The 17,455-nt window shown below is 42.3% G+C and overlaps 1 protein-coding gene across 7 annotated transcripts in view; it reads right to left on the bottom strand.

The window, feature by feature from the left end:
- The window catches only part of PATZ1 (POZ/BTB and AT hook containing zinc finger 1), a 24,967-nt gene extending 7,512 nt beyond the window's left edge, over positions 1-17,455 (bottom strand). For 2 of the 7 annotated variants that reach the window (XR_010348843.1, XM_064392913.1), the window contains exons 1-5: positions 15,574-17,452; positions 13,145-13,208; positions 9,982-10,053; positions 7,445-7,616; positions 1,645-1,782 (exon numbers count right to left, since the gene is read on the bottom strand). Coding sequence is in view for 6 of the 7 variants with exons in the window: in XM_064392913.1 (XP_064248983.1) it covers positions 1,645-1,782; positions 7,445-7,616; positions 9,982-10,053; positions 13,145-13,208; positions 15,574-16,859 (1,732 nt within the window). In the remaining variant the exon portion in view is untranslated. Of the gene's footprint in view, positions 1-1,644; positions 1,783-7,444; positions 7,617-9,981; positions 10,054-13,144; positions 13,209-15,573 lie in introns of all 7 variants that reach the window. The other 5 variants (XM_064392912.1, XM_064392918.1, XM_064392916.1 and 2 more) reach the window with 5 other exon arrangements.

Below are 17,455 nucleotides of genomic sequence, written 5' to 3'. Positions count from 1 at the left end.
TCCAATCCCTCATGTCCTAAAGCCCTTGAGCACAGGTCCCCTTTCCAAACCACCAGGCTGCTATCAGAGCAACAGCTGGGGTTTCATTGGGGATTTGTCATGGTACTGAATGCAACCACAATGGGTCTCTAGTTCATATAACACTTCTTCAATCTCAAGGATGTCTCACAGTCTTTACACCTCACACACTACAAAAGGGTGGACCTAATGATGAGTTTTCAACTGTATAGTTCACTTGCACACTTCTGAAATGCTGTTGATACTTTGGGGGAGAGCCTAGAAACTTCATGAAGTACAACAGCCTGCAGCAAGATGTGAAGAAACCTGGAAACACTCAGCAAAACAGCAGTGAGCTACTGCAATTTAAGAAGTGCAATTCCATTTAGTCTCAAGGAACTCTTTTTCACAAGTGCAACACCCTTAGAAGTTAACTTCACAACCTAAAATTGTTCTATCTTTAAATACTGCAGTGTGAAACAGCAGAGAGGTTAGGGACATTATTTAAGTTATTTGAATATATTTCCTGGCAAAGCCATTGGTATGTTTGGAGTCTTCCCCATTCTCCTCTGGCATTATGCCAAGGAAGTCTGTCCACACTTTTTTGCTCAGTGCATGTGAATGAGCGTGAGAAACCCAGACGTGCTCACTAAAGGAGTCTCTGAATACAAACAGGCTGTACCTACTATTAACTCTAAGAGACCAAAGAACCACTTGGCACAACCCAAAAGACAGATTTGCTCTGGACTCAGCATTACAAACCTAACAGGATATGCATGAAATCAATACACCACTGAGCTGGAATAAATCTCTTGTTAAGTCAGCACACCACCCAAAACTAAAGGGCTTCTGTAGTAACTCTATCAAGACTTTAACAGAAAAAATTATACAACTTGAGCTTTCTGCTGGCATAGCATTTGTTTAACCCAGCCTGCTGTGTTCTCCTGGGCAAGAAAAAAACAGGACAACCATGGCTTTGAAGACTTTTCTGATGTTTCACTTTCACCAGGAATACTGACAGCTCAAACCAAGAAGCAAAAAACTATTCTACACAGGTAAACACACTGCTTTACTTATTCAGAAGTTAAGTACTCCTCAGCTATGCTTACAATAACATCCTTTTCTCCCCCCCACCAAGTTAAACGAATGCCAAAACAAGAAAGCACCAGTACCATTATCCCACTTCACCTCTTCTCCCCAACAACTGCATTTAGAAGTGTAAGTTTAGCTACAGACAGCTGGCTGCATGTACAGTATGGCTCCTAGCAAAACCAGAAACAGGGTTTGACTGACGCGAGATTCAAGTGGAGTGGGACTAACAAATTTGCCCTCAGGCAAAATTCAGATGCTGACTGCTCCAAGGAAGAGGGTCAAGATGAACTAACATAGCTTTTTCAATCTTCCAAATCGAAGAAGCTGCCAAAGCTTTACATACTCTTCTGTGTCCATTTCCTTCCCCTAGACCTGTTAAATCAGCTACCCAGTGACAGGTATTACATCCTACGTGATGCTATGGAATTTCTCTGCATCTCCCTAAGCTTCTCTCCAGTGTTTTCCCTGTCCTTCCTCCCTCCCCTTTCTCGTGCCCAGCCCAACAGCCCACAACACAAAGCTCTGCCCAGAGCAGCAGGGTGCAGAGTCTCTTGCCTTTGATGCCATAGGTCCTGCCGCAGTGGAACGCTGCTCCCCCATTCGGGATGGACTCCTGGTGCCTGGAGACCTGGGGAAGGGGAACACCGTGGTGGGTTTTAACATGGACCTTTAAGTAGGAGGCAGAGGAGAAACCTAAACAAGATAAAAGGAGATGAGATCCTGCCACCAGCAAAGACACACATCTGCCTTCCCTGTTCCTTTAATCTTTCTCTTGCTCCTGCTCCCTATTTTAAAGCTGCTGCTCCACCAGTTCCCTCTGACATGCTCACGTAGGAGTCCTGTCATCCTCAGACAATAAAGCAATGCACACTTTCCATCAGACTGAGCTTGCTTTTTGTTAGTCACAAAGAGAGATCAGCCTCCTTAAAAACAAATTCTGTCTAAGCAAACCTAGCAGGTGACATGAAACTTTCTGGAAAAAAAGGCAGAAGAGACATCATACAAAAAGGCACCCATGTCTCTTCACCATTTTTCTGCTGTTTTATTTATTTTAATTAAAAATGCTTTTTTCATCTGATGCTACATTGGAAGATAGTTCCAATTAGTTGATTTTGTGCTGTTAAGATCTGAAGGAATGCTATTTAGTAACAACCCTTGTTGGTTTAGTGTGCTTTTCCCTTAGGTTTCTATAGCACTTCTAGTGACTTCTAGAAGGCAGAAAGCTGAAACTACTGACTTTTTAAGGTATACACTTTTGCTCAATAGTAATTTTTGAAAAACATTTCCTGCAGTCAGCTCACCCCGAGTTTAAAAAAATATACTAGAAATCATATTTTGTCTACAGTTAACAAAAAGCACTAAAAATAAATTTCAGTATTTTTATTAGCTCTGATCTATAAGCGCCAAACACTGAAAATAAAAACATATATATAAAACAATTGATTTCTGAACAAACCAATTTTTTACATTTGTGCATGTGATTTTTAAAATGTTTAAGTTTCATGTAGTTTTTCTTTAATGCAATGAAGTATCTCACATATAGTTTGGAAAGTTTTTAAATTCAACCTCATTAAGATCTGCAGTTACATTTGGACCATACACGAGGCACAAGGAGGACAGAGTTTTAAAGAGTTCCTACAGAGGTAAAGCTGCCACCACCAACCAACTTAATTTTCTGTTATACTTTGAACCAAGTATTGTGGCCCTTTCATGTTAGAAACATTTTCCACTAACAACTAAGAACACAACACAAGGTTCAGCCCCTCAGACCCAGAGCTGCAGGTTCCCTTTCTGCAGAGAGAAAACCCAAGCCCTAGATTCCTTTAAACCAATATAGCATTTACAGCACAAGTCCTTACAAGAGACCTTTCATAAAAATAATTTCCTTAAAATATGAGTAGATATTCTACCATAAAGCCATTTTTATAGTGATATAACTGCATTTACATTTGATGATATATAATAATATATTAGGAATGCTGCAAACCAAATACTGCATGCCTCTCTGGGGTGGATTTTCTGACTGCAGCTGTTAGTTTCAGGTGCTGAATTTAATAATGAATGTGGCTTTACACTAGATTTCCCTGTGCCTAGCACACAGAATATCCCTCTACCCTGACTTTTATCCAGAGGTTATTAAGAATTATATACACAGGACCTGCAAAGCAAGAACTCCACAGCAACCTGCTGAAGGGAAAAGGGGCAGGCTGCTGAGAATGAACAAGGTAGTTACTGTGGACCCCTGAGCTGAAGATAAAAGTACAGAAAGTAGATACATCACAACTGGAGAAACCAAGAACATATGACTCTCAAAATACAATGGAGCAGAATCACCAAGGCCAAGTCATTCATGAAATTAATGTAAAGATATTATCCTCTGAAATAATGCAAGACCTACCCTCAGACACAAAACGCTGCATTGAAAATCTCACTGGGCAGCAAGAGAATATATTCTTACAAATACCAAAAATTCACTGCAGACCTGAAAGAACCAGTCTCTGACTGGTAGAGAAAAGGGCACAGTGTACAGATATAATGGTGACACTTCCACCTATGAGGTACTTTCCTTATTTCACACATGTGGCCAATAACCACATGCACGCTGAGATCAACCTCTTTGATGCAGCAATGCATTAAAATCTCACTGCCAACCATTAAAAAAGGACCACATGCAGGTATTCAGTGTTTTTCTACACCACAACTGACACAGGAAAACCTGAACTTGTAATCTCTGCACACAGGATTTTTACTGAACTCTGCAGTTCTATTTGTAGAGTACATTGTTTCACAGAATGAAAACTGCTGCAAAGTGTGTTAGCTCCCCTTTATGCACTTGGCACATGAACATGTGAGTCATCAACTTCCATCAAAACCATAAGAACACCAACTGCTTCATGGGAAGCTGTTTAAAGGGAGACTTTTTTGGGGGTGTTTTCATCCTAATTTTTTCCTGAAGCACTTAGCACTGGCCTTTTTATCTCCACCAGACTTTAATTATGAATGCCTGTCCTAGGAAGATGGGGGTTTACAGACCATAATCCTTCACTCTTGAAAGTCTCTTTCAGAGCAAAGTCAGACTAATCCAGAGGATAAAGTGGCAGTGTTTTACAGAGCAGGAATGTATTTATTGCTTTACTCATACACATCTCTCCACTTTGCAAGACAGATTATTTCTTCATACCAGAAGAATCAATGTTAAAAACATGTATAGAGAGGAAATTATCTCCTTTATATAAATGGGACCCCTTGATCTCTTAGATAATATTGCTAAGGAGATAAACTATAGAAATAATTTCAGGATGCTCCTAGGTCAAAAATTTTAATTTGGATTTAGCTGGAACATGAGGAGAATGTGTCTTTATTTACTGGACTTTGTCCCCCATGAAATATAAAAGAACTCAGCAGTGGGTGGGGGGGGAAATTCTAATTTGTGATTGGAATATTTACCCTTTTCCTAACTAATCTGATTCTGTGAAACAAACAATGTGCATGTGTTTGAAACACAACCCCAAACTTCTGAGTTGCAGGTGTCATTACTAAGTACCAAAGTCATTAATCTCTTGAATACTTTGAAAAAGCCCACACAAGCAAATAAAGTTCCTAAGGATGGTAATAGATTGTGTAACAATGCAACAGGAGCACATTTTCTTTATTTAAACTGATTAAAGAGAATTTGTTTAAAAATGTGAGGCTTGAGGATTACTCTTTTAAGCACATTTTAGACAAATTCTTTAAGAAAAAACCCACAACAACCACAAAATACCAAACCAAAAAAGGAAAAAAAAGAAACACCCCCAAAATCCCAGGGAAAAAAAAAAAAACAAAACAACACAAACACCCCCAGAACCACTTCACTGTTTCCCTGATTTAACAAGATTTAATTGCTTCCATGATTACTCTAAGCATAAAGACTTCAAGTAAGAAAACAACCTGGAAAAAAACATCAAATCACAGCTGGTAGTTTTTAAAAAGTATACTGCCACATTGTAAAAGAAATAAGTATGATAAACAAATGAACCACGTGACATGGCAAACTACTGGCTGCTGCTTTCTGCCAGGTACCACACCCCCATTTCCAAAAGCCATTAAACCTTCAAAACAACATGAGACACTTCATTAAGTTCCACAGAAAAGCCTTCAGTCCAGTGGGATCGACTGAGGGAGTCTAAGTTTGTCATTAACACCAGGAATGTCACCTTTTCATCCACTTTTTTTTTTTTTTAAGTGGCCAACATCCAAAATTCTCTCCACAAGCAGCTTGAGCTTGTAGAGCATTCTTGCTTGGCAATTATTATATCCAGAGGCTGACAATTACTATATCCAGAGCCAGGTAAGTTTCAATTAAAAAATACATCAGCACATTAGCCAAGGGAAGAATAAACAAACTCTTTCTGCACAAACACCTCAGCCACAGCACAGCTGTGATCAGGTACTGTGTGTGGCTTCTGACTGCACCAATGCCTATCAAACAGGTATTTCTAATTCAGAAATTTTCCATTAGACCTCATCTTGCCAGGCTCTACGGTTTAAAAAATAATTATTTAAAACAATGAACATTATACTTTGATTCTAGAACACCTGGGGCTAAAAATTCTGCTGTCATTGATCATAAATCTATAATCAAAACTTACATCAAAACAATGAGTTTACAACACAATTGTTTGACAAATCCAGTCTGTAGCTTACCCTTCCTATGAATTTTAACACTTCCTATGAAATGTAACATTATTTATTATTCATAATTACATTTTTTAAATCCTGATGCAAACTGAAATTCACAGCAGACAATTCTGACAACCCCCATGAAATACACAAACTGTAGGAAGAAAGTAGTTGCTTAAAGTTTGCTGTACAACAGGTTCCCTATCCTTCTATGGAGAAGTATATATTTTATTTAAATTCCCAGTGTACAGTCAGTCTTGTAAAATGTGAATAAACCACTTAGTCATTTTATTGTTCCAATGCCGGGTCTGTCTTTGTCACACTGGCTCCGTTTCCAAAGAGCTGCAGTGACATCCAGTGGTAGTTAAGTTGAAATTCAAGCTTACAAATTGTGGAAACAAGACAATCCCTCCCACCCCATCTGAGTTTCTGTTGGGCACTATGTTCAGCGGAAGGAGAGCAGGACAGCACCTGGATTCCAAACAATACCTTCCATGTTGCTGCCACAAAAAGAATCGGGACAAGCTTAAGCTGTTTGTCAGAAGCCAGGCCTTCAGCTGAAAAGAAGGGCAAGCTTCATTTCCAAATGAAGCTTCAAAACCTGAAGATTTTCAGCCTAGATGCCTTTTCCATTCACACTCATAACATCACTTTCAGGATTTACAGACTGTTCAACGAGGAAACACCTCCCTTGCAATTTAATGTCTCATTACTCATCAACTCTATAAGCTCCCTGTACAGTCTGCACATTAAACACAGAAGAGCTTTATTTTCTCAAAAGATTTCACCTCTCTTAAACTAGAAAAAAGAACGTGTCAGGAAAAAAGACCCATCAGAAAAAACAAGATGGCAAAACACAGCAGCAATCCCTTCTATCACCTACTAGCTATGCATACCTGTGTGAGCCAAAAAGGCATTTTGAAGTTGTGAATTAATCCCCCAAAAAAAGACACCAATAAGTCAAATAATTTTTCCAGCTTGCCTTACATCCCACAAAGCCTAAATTTCCAACTCTCTCCAACTGAAGAGTACCACAAAGAGATGGAAAAGCTTAGTCATATGGTTTAGCTTTACATAGTGCTGCATGGAGCAAAGAGTTGGACCTGGTGATCTTTATGGGTCCCTTCCAACTGTGAAAAGCTGTATTTGTACAAATAAAGGTAAAACACATTTCTAGTGCTTTACAAAGTATGTTTTAGAAATGTACAACAGTACAAAGCAATTAAGAGGAGAAGCAGCTTGACTCTATTGCACCAGGAGGTTAAGTAAAACTTAGTAACACAATGTAGATTTATGCTCAGTGTATGATTCTCAATTTCATGTGTATTTCAAAGATACAAAAACATTCTTCTTCCAAACTGATTGCAAGGGCTCAAGTCTAATCAGGTATAGAAAAAAAAATATGTATGTTGAACAGCAGCAAGGCAACTTACCATGGTTATTGTATAGGGATCTGGCTATTTAGCAAATAAAATTTGCTTCAGATTTAAACTGTTTCTTTGGGAACTATCTGCCATGTGAAAAGGCTAGAGCTGCACTCCATCAGTTTCAGGGTTAAGTATTCAGTAGAAAAAGCAGAGTATGTACACAAATAGGGTACAAGCTCCTCCTGTTGCAGAGAGTCACGCAGCCTTACAGCTTCCCTCGAGTGCTGTCCCATCCCAGTGCAATAAAAAAATAGTTTCTTCATTACCTCGGTTACAGATAGTGCAGAAATTGCTTGGTCCTTCACTATGCTTCTTCAAGTGATCTGCCATATATGCTGCTCTCAAGTACTTCCCACACACCTGGCAGGGGACTTTGTCTTCGTGACACGCCAGGTGTGAGCGCAGCCGGTCACGAGTGGCAAAGGAAGCATTACAAGTCTGCAGGTACAATGAGAACCATGTGACTCATCAGCTCTGCTAACAGCACTGACATTGTTGAATATATTCAGTATTCTTTAGAGTAAATACCTTAGATACTGTGCAAACACAAAAAATGACAGGATGCACAAGCCATTTTCCCCCAGATAAAAAATTCAGAAAACCAACTCATTGCACAAGATGTAATGTTACTACTCAAAAGAATTAAAGCAGCAAGAATACAGCTCTGACACACTACAGACAGTAAAACTTACACCAAGACAGACTTGTAAGGTTTTAGCTCCTTTATGAGGGTGAAGATACTAAAATTTTAAGTAATATTTAATAGAAGAAATAGCAGAAACCACTTTGCTCTGTTTACAATAAATTCTGCCATTTCACTGAGCCATTACAATCACTTTAAACCACTCAAATGTCCTCTTTGTCATTTTCCTAAATTCTACTCTTTGATGAGATAAATCTAACTACAGTACACAGAATTCTTTTGGAGTGTGAAGACATACAAACAAAGGATCACAGAATTATCTGGGATGACAATATGACGAGAGACAGTAGAAGAGTCGTCCTGGTATCCACAGCAGCAGTGCAGACAAACCGTAGAAGTGAAGCCTCAAAACTGAGCAGATATCAAAATAACTGCATGACATTGTAATCTGCTTTAACTTACCCCTGGTCAAAGTATCATATTCCACTTACTGCCACAAAACAAGCTTGATTTGGCAGGAGATAATATTGATTCTATTTGCCTTTCCAGCTGAAATCCGTATGATAAGTGAAGGCTCCCTCCCATTTTTCTAACCCCAGCAATGGGCAGGCAGGCAGGCTGTGCCCACAGCCTGTTCTAGTGGCCTGCCAGTTCTGAAAGGCTTGCTCTGTCTCTAATGTGTGAAGAGAAATAAATCACCAGCAATATGCTGCACAAGGGATTAGTTATTGACTAAACCATTTCATAAGTGCAAGAGGAGAAACAAAAGCAAACACACATCAGAACAACCAGACCAAGCCAGAGCAGTGACATTCAAGAGTGTACAGTGTTTTGTTTATGCCAACTTCATATAAAATATCAGTTTTAAGAGATATAACCAGAACTGCCAAAGAAATACCATGAGGCCATTCACTGTCTTGGGAACTGGGTACAAGCTGTATTTTTAAATATCAGTGTGTAATTAAACCACTGTTTCAATAGAGATAGGACTCGTTAAAGTAACAATCTTAGTAAAATTCCAAAATTATAATTCAAGTAAGTGAAATTGATAATACAGAAGAGGATAATGTAATTACATAAAATTCAGTTAATCAAGAGCTTAATCCAAAAACCATTGAAGGCAGCTGAAAAGCACCTATCAATTTCAACAGGCTTTACACTCATTCGATCCTGTGAGATACTTAAGTGTGGAAAACTCCCATGGAGCTGAGGCTGCTCTGCAGCAAGTACAAGACTTAACACCCCAGAGGATCAGGACTTAATGAAATTGAAAAGGCAACAGTAAAATTATCTGGATTTCTGTGACATACACAGTTTAACTAGACCCACCAGACAAAGATTTATAAATTACAAGTATTGAGGTTTAAGAGGCAAATTCTTGAACATGAAAGATTTCTCTTCATTTGTAATCTCAGTACACAGCACTGAGCAAAACAGGTGCAGCTTTCACTTACTAAAAGGTTGTTAGAGCTAAGCACTCTCTTAAGGCAGGATTGCAGCACTGATACTAATCAATCTGCTGGGTATCAACTGAAGATATATGACTAGACTATCAACAATGACAGCCAAGAGATCCATCATCAATAATCTAAAACTATGGAGCCACAGGAAGGTCCATACCCAAGCATTGGGAGTGCTTTAGCCAATGAGAAGCAGACCAGAGACAAATCACATAAATACAGCGATGCCACAAGTAAAACCAAATCTATCCCACAGTGAACTTAGCAAGTTGAAAGCTTAGGCAAAGGCAATATAATAATTTATGTGTTTGATTTCTCACTGTTGCTGCTGAGTTGTGTAAAGCTCACCTTTGGATAAGCTATATAATAAATATATCTGCAACAAAGCTTAAAAACAATAATTAAGTCCAGTGGAGAAAGCAAGAACCAGTTTAGCTGAATCATAACAATGGGAGACAGGACTAGGGTTAAAGAAAATCCCAAAGTTAATATTCAAATAGTTAATGTTTATAAAAGATATAGAGAAAAAAAAAGTTTTATTTTATGAAAGATGTGAAGTGCTAAATGAGTGCTAAGTATTTGTCATTAATTGTTAATCATAGAAGAAAACTCTCCAGTGCTTTCCTATCAAACATTGCACAGGTATATAAATAGATCAAAAAGAATATATAAAGTTTAGAAAACATTGTTTAAGAAATACCTCTTGAAGTTTCAACTTTTCTATGGATGTGGATGTCTCTGAGCTTATTCCATGGTGGCTGCCATTTTCCTGCTAATAGGCAGGAAGTAAGAGAAATTAGGACAGGAAGAAACTCATTCTGCATTGAAATCAATGGGACACGCACTGGACTTGGGATGCCAATTAAGTTGTGCTTTAATTTAACCAGCATTTTTATTTTTTATTTAATTTGCCTGATGAACAACCTGACTTGTCTCTGAGAGGAGCAAACTTCAGTTTCCTCCCCTTGTTCTTTCATGTCCACAGATTTTCAGATCACTGTTTGCTCCCAAACTGCAGCCTGACTTTCACACATCGACACGCCAAAGCCGACAGCTTCAGCCCATCCATGGGGTCAGTAACTGAGCTGCCCCATTCTGGCCATAAAACTGACTCACTCCTTCCCCTATAGCCAGAACTCAACTGTCACACTGGGGAAAAAAGGTATCAATTCACCAGTGCAACAATCCAGGGGAAAAGATCCAGAGTGCCATTTGCCTGGACACCAAAGCAAATTCTTGGATCTGATTTCTCAGCTGCTTTGGCTCTGTGGAGATGTTCCCTAATCTGAGTCTGTCTTAACAGTAATGAAAAAACTGGAGTCAAGACTTTGGCAACAGGTGCTAGAGGTGCTGGGAGTTAGGATACTTGTGAAAGATCTGTGAAGCACAGGCATTATTTCAGAGGGATGAGTGCAGGATTACAAACTGAGCACTGAAAACTACTGCTGTTACAGGGATCTTCAACTTAGAATTGTCCTGTTTCTCATACTTCATTTATTCTGAAGTTGGGCTGACATCTTCCCACTTTTGTTTTGGTACTCCAAAGTGTACTGCGATGCCACACCAACAAAACATTATATATCACCAGTTTGCAAAGATACCTAAGAGCTCAGATAAATGGCCAGTTTGTTTAAATCATAACAGAGTACAAATTCCAAAAATGCCATTATAATAGAGGATTGCTCTGCTATTTACTGACAGAGTAATTCTCTTTTCCAGTAAACATAAACAAAGCATGACAATAACAGGAATTTTCAAGGGGTACTGAACAGATTCAAAAAGGATGCTCAGTGATGTTCAGGCTGCTCTCAGGAAGAGCTAATTTTGTTTGGCAAAGGGAATGGAAAATGGGCAAACAACATGCCAATATTAAGCTATTTTCCTTCTTGGTGGCCAGATCCTGTGTTAGATACATATAATGGAACAGATACATAACTGATTATGAGATAATCACAGGGAGAATGTCATCAATTTATTCATCAGTTTTTATATCTGAAACATGTTTCAGTGACTACATCCCTTCTGTGGTTTCTACAATGCATAGCAGATCTGTGCATACTCAAGAAGACTTTCTAAATCTGATAGGATATTGCAAAGCATTTTCTGCAAAGACACAGAAGGTCATTAACAAATTTTCCGCTCCTTAAGATTCACAAAAAATTAACTTTGCAGGGCTAAGCAATCAAAAATCAAGAACAACCCAAGCCTGAAGGACAATCTCAACTCTGTCTTGATGACTGTAACCTATAGCCTGTACCTTTTAACTGAAATGAACAGTGTATACAGTATTATGGCACTTTAGATACACAGTAAGAAAGACTGTTCTTGAAAACTGCTATCACAAAATACATGTGTGCAAGGAAATGGAGTTGAGCTTGGCTGTGCCATCTTAGCTTCTTTACTTCTTGAGCTCTTAGTGTATCCTCTGATTCACACAGAATTGGTGTTTAATATTCTTCAATCAATGGGAAACGATAAAAGAATTATTGGTCATCAGCTGGCAAAGGACAATTCACAGCAATCCGTGTTATCTGTAAACAGTGTTCATCCAGCAATCCTGGTATCAACTAGCAAAAGACTGATTGGTGTCTGTTCATGTTGGGACGTAACCATTCATCATCAGTTCATCCACAGACCTCTTGCTGTCCCCACACTGTGAATTCTTCCTATGGGTTGATTTTCTGGTTTGTGTAAATGTGTAACCCATAAATCATCTCAAGATATTTGAGCCAATCTAAGGCTTTATTCAGGACACAGCTAAATCAGTGTGACAGCTCCACGGCCTGACTTTCAAATGTGCTGGGCTGTCACAGATCATATGCATGTCAACAGAAACCTTTAGATGGCTCCAGCTGTCTGGAAAACTTCTCAGCATTCTTAAAATTTGAAAATATTTCAAAACTCTCACAATTGGAAGGAAATATAGGTGTGTCAAAATGTGCAACAATGCAGATCAGGAGGCAGCAATCATGTAGGATTGTCTAGGTTTATAAAACATGGTTAAATATTTTAGAAGAAAAAAATCTTCTAACCTTCGCTGTCCTCAAAATAAAAAAAAAAATACAATCTTGCTTCATCTTCTTTAAATAAATATTAAATATTTCTTCAGAAGCCAAGCATGGAGATTGTTAGCCTGACAACTGTTTTAAAAGTTTGCCCAACATCTCTCTGATGGCAATGTGTGATGGTGGAAGCTGATTCTCAACTTTGTTTTAATTGATACTTCCAGGCACCTTTTAAATCTTTCTATAAATGGATTATAAAATATCTTCCTTTATTTGATCTTTCAAACCTTATTAACTATAAAAACTATATACAACATTATGACATTGTACAACAAAGGATATTGTGATGTCATTATTCATATTCTCCCTGAGATAAAAAAAGCTTCCAATTTTGCTCAGTGCAATGTTCTGAAGGCTATGTAATTTTAAAAAACAGTATCTTGACAAGTTATGATAATTACAATTTACTATTTTTTTTAAGTTATTCTAAAAAAAAGAAGTCAGCATTGGAGCCTCCTGATGGCAACAACTGCAATTAAAAAAAGGGAGGGAATCATCAGTGACATCAACTGCAAGCCCAGGTGGCTGGGTAAGAGATGCAGGGGGAGACTGGGACAGCACAGCAGGGAAGAACACGTGGTGGAAGGGGGAGAGGCAGGAGCACCAAAGCTGCAGATGAGGCAAGATGGGGATGGGAGGGATGTAGAGAGATGTCACTGTGGAACACTGTTCTTTACAAACATTCACCCCAAATCACATATACATGGCATTTCTACTGGTACTTCAAAATTGTCTGCACACATAAATGCAATGCCAAAGATTACCCACAACATCAGTCTAAACCCCTGTGGCTCCTACCTGACACTTGTGAGGTCTCTCTGAGGTATGCACCTGTTTGATGTGTCCATTCAAGTGGTCTGGCCTTAAAGGAAAATACACATAAGCACACTTAAAACAAATACTAAAAATAAAGTTACAATTTTACCATTTAAAAAAAATATATTTTTAAATCCCAGTACTGTGGCACTGTGACAATCTGTGACAATTGTAGTGATATTTAGCTTTCCAAGAACCAGACTGCCAACAACTGGGACTCTACCTTGTTATGCACCCTCTGCAACTTGCTAAAAAGGCAGCATTTTCTCAGGAAGAAATCATGACTGAATGACCAGAGGCAACAGGAAATTCAAGTTATGATTTTCAAAGCTGCAAGTCCCCATCCAAAATCCTATTTAGATCTTAATAGTCAGGGAGGGCACTTTGATTTATACTTGCTGAATATTTGAAAATCACACCCTTTTGGTTTACGTCTTAAACACAGATGTAGAAAGCCAACTTTAAGCACCTCTTGCAAAAAACTATCTAAACTCTGTTGCTGTGACACATTTTCCACCTGCAAGATGAAAAAAAATACTCCTAATTACAACTTGGTAGGGAGACTGCATTAATACAAATAAAGTGCTCTGAACGTTCCAACTAGAAAGCGCAATGGAAGAGCAAATTTTTACTGTAAAAAGTTAGACCATTCTTCACAACCAGCAAAGCCTACTCGGAAGAAGAAAGGACTGAAGAGCTGCAGATTGTCCTGGTGGGAGTTTCTCCTAGTGGGAAGAAAGCTTTTCATTGTATGAGACCAAAACTGCTTGGAAACAAGTTCTCCACCCTCTCCTCCCCCAACTTCCCAGCTGCACCAATGAGAGGGCACGGGATGGAATTCGCGCACTGCAGACAGAAAATAGGCTGGACTTTGCAGAGAGGCTCCGGTGCTCCAGCGCGGGGCTGGAGCGGTGTAACCGGACAGACTGGTTGGGGTCCTTCGGGGTACCTCAAGCCCAGCCACCTCACGTGCTGCGCTACTGAATACAGGAAAGGACACTAAAATTACACATCACGCTTCCAACTTCCTCTGGCTGCTCCTAAGAGTGAACACTGAAACTTCAGAGTCTCTGGTTTTCATTCATACTTCGGTTTTACAGATACGCAAACGGTTTTGTTGTTAACTTTTGTAACAGCATTCCCACCTGTTCACATTAACTCACTGAGGAAAATAAGAACTCAACGTGTATGTCTCACTTCCCCTTAATGACAAAAACCTTTCATCCAGCAACAGCAGAAATCTTTAAGTGTCAGTAAAAACAATAAAACTTGGCACACAATCGCGGGTACCGCTATAATAAGAAAAGTACTTTCACTTCTAGCCACAGATGAAATTTTCATTTTTGTGACCTTCCATCACTCAATCTGCAGTCCTTATGAAGATGCACCCCTAACTACTGGCAATTTAAAAGAAAAAGGGGGGGTGGGGCTACATTTTCATGATTTATTTCAATAACAAAGTCCCTCTATCAAAAAGAGAGCAGGGGCAAAATGCCACAATTTCCACAGCCTGGTGGCCTTTTGATTTGTTTTCAGATCTCAAGTTCTTCCCTCGCGTCAGAGCAAATCAAGTGCTGTAGAAAACCGACTGCTGGTACAGAAATAGCAGAGTACATCCCCCTCCCCCCCACTACTTCTACACTCAAAGCGAGCGGCAAACTTCCAAAAAAGTTTCGAATCCATTAACTCAAGACTATAAGATACCACTAACACAACTACGTGTACCAAACTACTCATTAAATTAGCTCCCACAAACAGCGACAACAAAAAATCAGCAACATTAAATGCACAGATCTTACGTATGTTGCAGGGCAGAAACAGGATCCCCTTCAGAAGGATGTAAACCCAAAGGACACAAAGATCATGTATTAAAAGATACTTGATGCTGCAGCCTTTGAAATCTCACCTCTTCCTTCACATTTGGGTGATAAAAAACATTACGAACTAAGAGAAATGAAGGGAAGTTAAGAAAAAGAAAATTTAAAATGGATACGAGAAAAATAATAATCTTGAGATGTATTATTTTGCACTTCAACAGCACCTTCAAGCTACCTACACATCAGCGATCTCAAGACACTTCTGTGAGGCAGGTAATTATTTCAATACCCATTTCACAGAAGAGTCATTTGAGGCAGAGACTAACTGAACTGCCCAAGGACACGCATACAGCAGCTCTGGGACAAAGCTGGGAACGTTAGCCAGAAGCCAGCTGACTCCCAGTTCAATGTCTTAATTACTTTTAAACCCTTCCAAGAGACTGCAGAATAGCATCTCAGAGGAAACGATGGAAGTTTCATTCCTTGAAACATTTTGAAGTGGAAGTCAAACTATTCTAAGTACAGTTCCAAGGGATATGAAAGTCAGCTTCCTATCTCCGTTTGTGTCAATGGTCCACACCAGCCCTCTCTTACCTGGAAAAGCCTTTTCCACAGCTCTGGCAGATGTAGGGCTTTCCCACAGAGCCATCATGCGATCGAACATGATAGGACATCCTGTCTTTTCGCTTGAACCGCAAGCCACACACGGGACAAGAGTAAGGCTTTTCGCCAGAGTGTGACAGCTTGTGCCGATTCAGGTGGTACACGTCCCGAAAAATCTTGCCACAGATCTCACAGGCCACCTGTTTCCTCGTCCTGCTTCTTTTTCGAGGTGCGTCAGGGTCGTCCTGACCAGGAACACCGTTTTCACCCAGTCGCGGGGGTGGGATGTCTATGTAGCCCAGCTGTAAGCTTGTCACCCCATGTTGAGCCTCGTGCTGCCGAAGACGATTCGCATCCGTGAATACTTTCCCACAGAGACCGCAAGGCAGGATACCAGCCTCTCGCAGGCCCCCTGGGCTACCGAACATCATGGAGTCCAAGAGGTTGGCTTTACGGGGACGCCCTCTGCCCCTCTTGGTGCTTAAAGTGGGGGCACTAGCAGCAACATTCTGGAAGGGTGAGGCCAGCAGCGGTGGGGACAGAGGTCCTGCCACCATGGGCAGGCGGTCCACACCCTGCAGGACAGGCAGCGAGGACTGCGCAGCGCTGAGCGCAGCCCGCGTGGCCTCGTCTTCAGGCATGCCAGCAATGCCATTGCCATTGGGTGCCAAAGTGGCACCGTTGGTCATGTCAAGAGGGAAGCCGAGGTCAGCAGCACCCGGACGGAACAGCATGATGTCAGGGCGTGCGGGGGGCACGAGGAGCTGCACGTTGGACTGCTTGATGACCTCCTGGCAGATGTCGATCACAGAGCGCATCAGCAGGAACTTGGCGGCCGTCATGAGCTCCGGGAAGCTCTCCAGCCGCACCACGATGCGCGACGTGTAGGCGAAGTCCAGGATGTCTCCGAACACCTTGGAGCTGATGGTGTGCATCTCCAGCTCCCGCCCGCCCCCGGGGGCGCCGCCGGTCGCCGCCGCAGCCCCGCCGGCCGCCGCCTCCGCCGCGCTCCCCTCCGCGCCGCCGCCGCCGCCACCTGCCCCGTCGCCGAGCTGCGCGCTGAACACCGACTCGAAGTACTCGCTGCAAGCGGCCAGCACGGCGCGGTGCGCCGGGAAGCTCTCGTCGCCCACGCGCAGGAGCACGTCGCAGAAACGGCCGCCGTTCTTGCGCTGCTGGTTGAGGCTGTGCAGCACGTCGGCGCTGTGCCGGCTCACCTGGTAGGTGTAGCAGCCCGACGAGGGGCCGCAGGCGGCGGCCTCGCTCACCCGCTCCATGGGGGCTGCGCCGCCCCGCCGGCGCCCGCAGGGGGCGCGCGCGCTCTCGGGCCGCCCGGCGGCGCGCGCCGCCTCCTCCTGCTCGTTCCCCGCCCCTGCCCGGGCCGGCGGCGCGCGCGCGGCGCTCCCTGCACAGCGCGAGGGGCTCGCGCGGCGCGGGGGGGGCGAGACAAAAGGCTCGGGCGGCCGAGGCGCGCGCGCGGCCGCGCGAGCCCCGCCCGGGCCCGGCCGCCACGAGGCGCTGCGGCCGCGGAGCCGCCGCGGGAAGGGGCGTGCGCGGCGCGGCGGCTGCAGCCGGGAGGGACGGGGGTCCGGCGGCGGCTCCGGGCTGCCGGCTCCGTCCGTCCCTGTGTGTTTGGAGCGGAGGAAAGATGGCAGCGGCTGCACTTCCTCTTGCACTTTCACCCCTGGGGGGAGGAGAAGGAGGGGGCGATACCACCCCCCCTACAAAAATCCAGCGGGGGCCCCCCGGCTGCTGCTCCCCGACCAAGCGCCGCCGCCGCCGGCCCCGGTCCGGGCCCCGCCCGCTTCGACGCACCCTCACCACCGGCGCCGCAAACTTTCCTCTCTTCTTTGGACGAGAAGACCCCCACCCT

Source organism: Passer domesticus, chromosome 17, assembly GCF_036417665.1.
Source record: "Passer domesticus isolate bPasDom1 chromosome 17, bPasDom1.hap1, whole genome shotgun sequence".
NCBI classification, from domain to species: Eukaryota; Metazoa; Chordata; class Aves; order Passeriformes; family Passeridae; genus Passer; species Passer domesticus.
The sequence above is the reverse complement of the archived record's forward strand: the minus strand, read 5'-3'. Positions and strand labels throughout refer to the sequence as shown.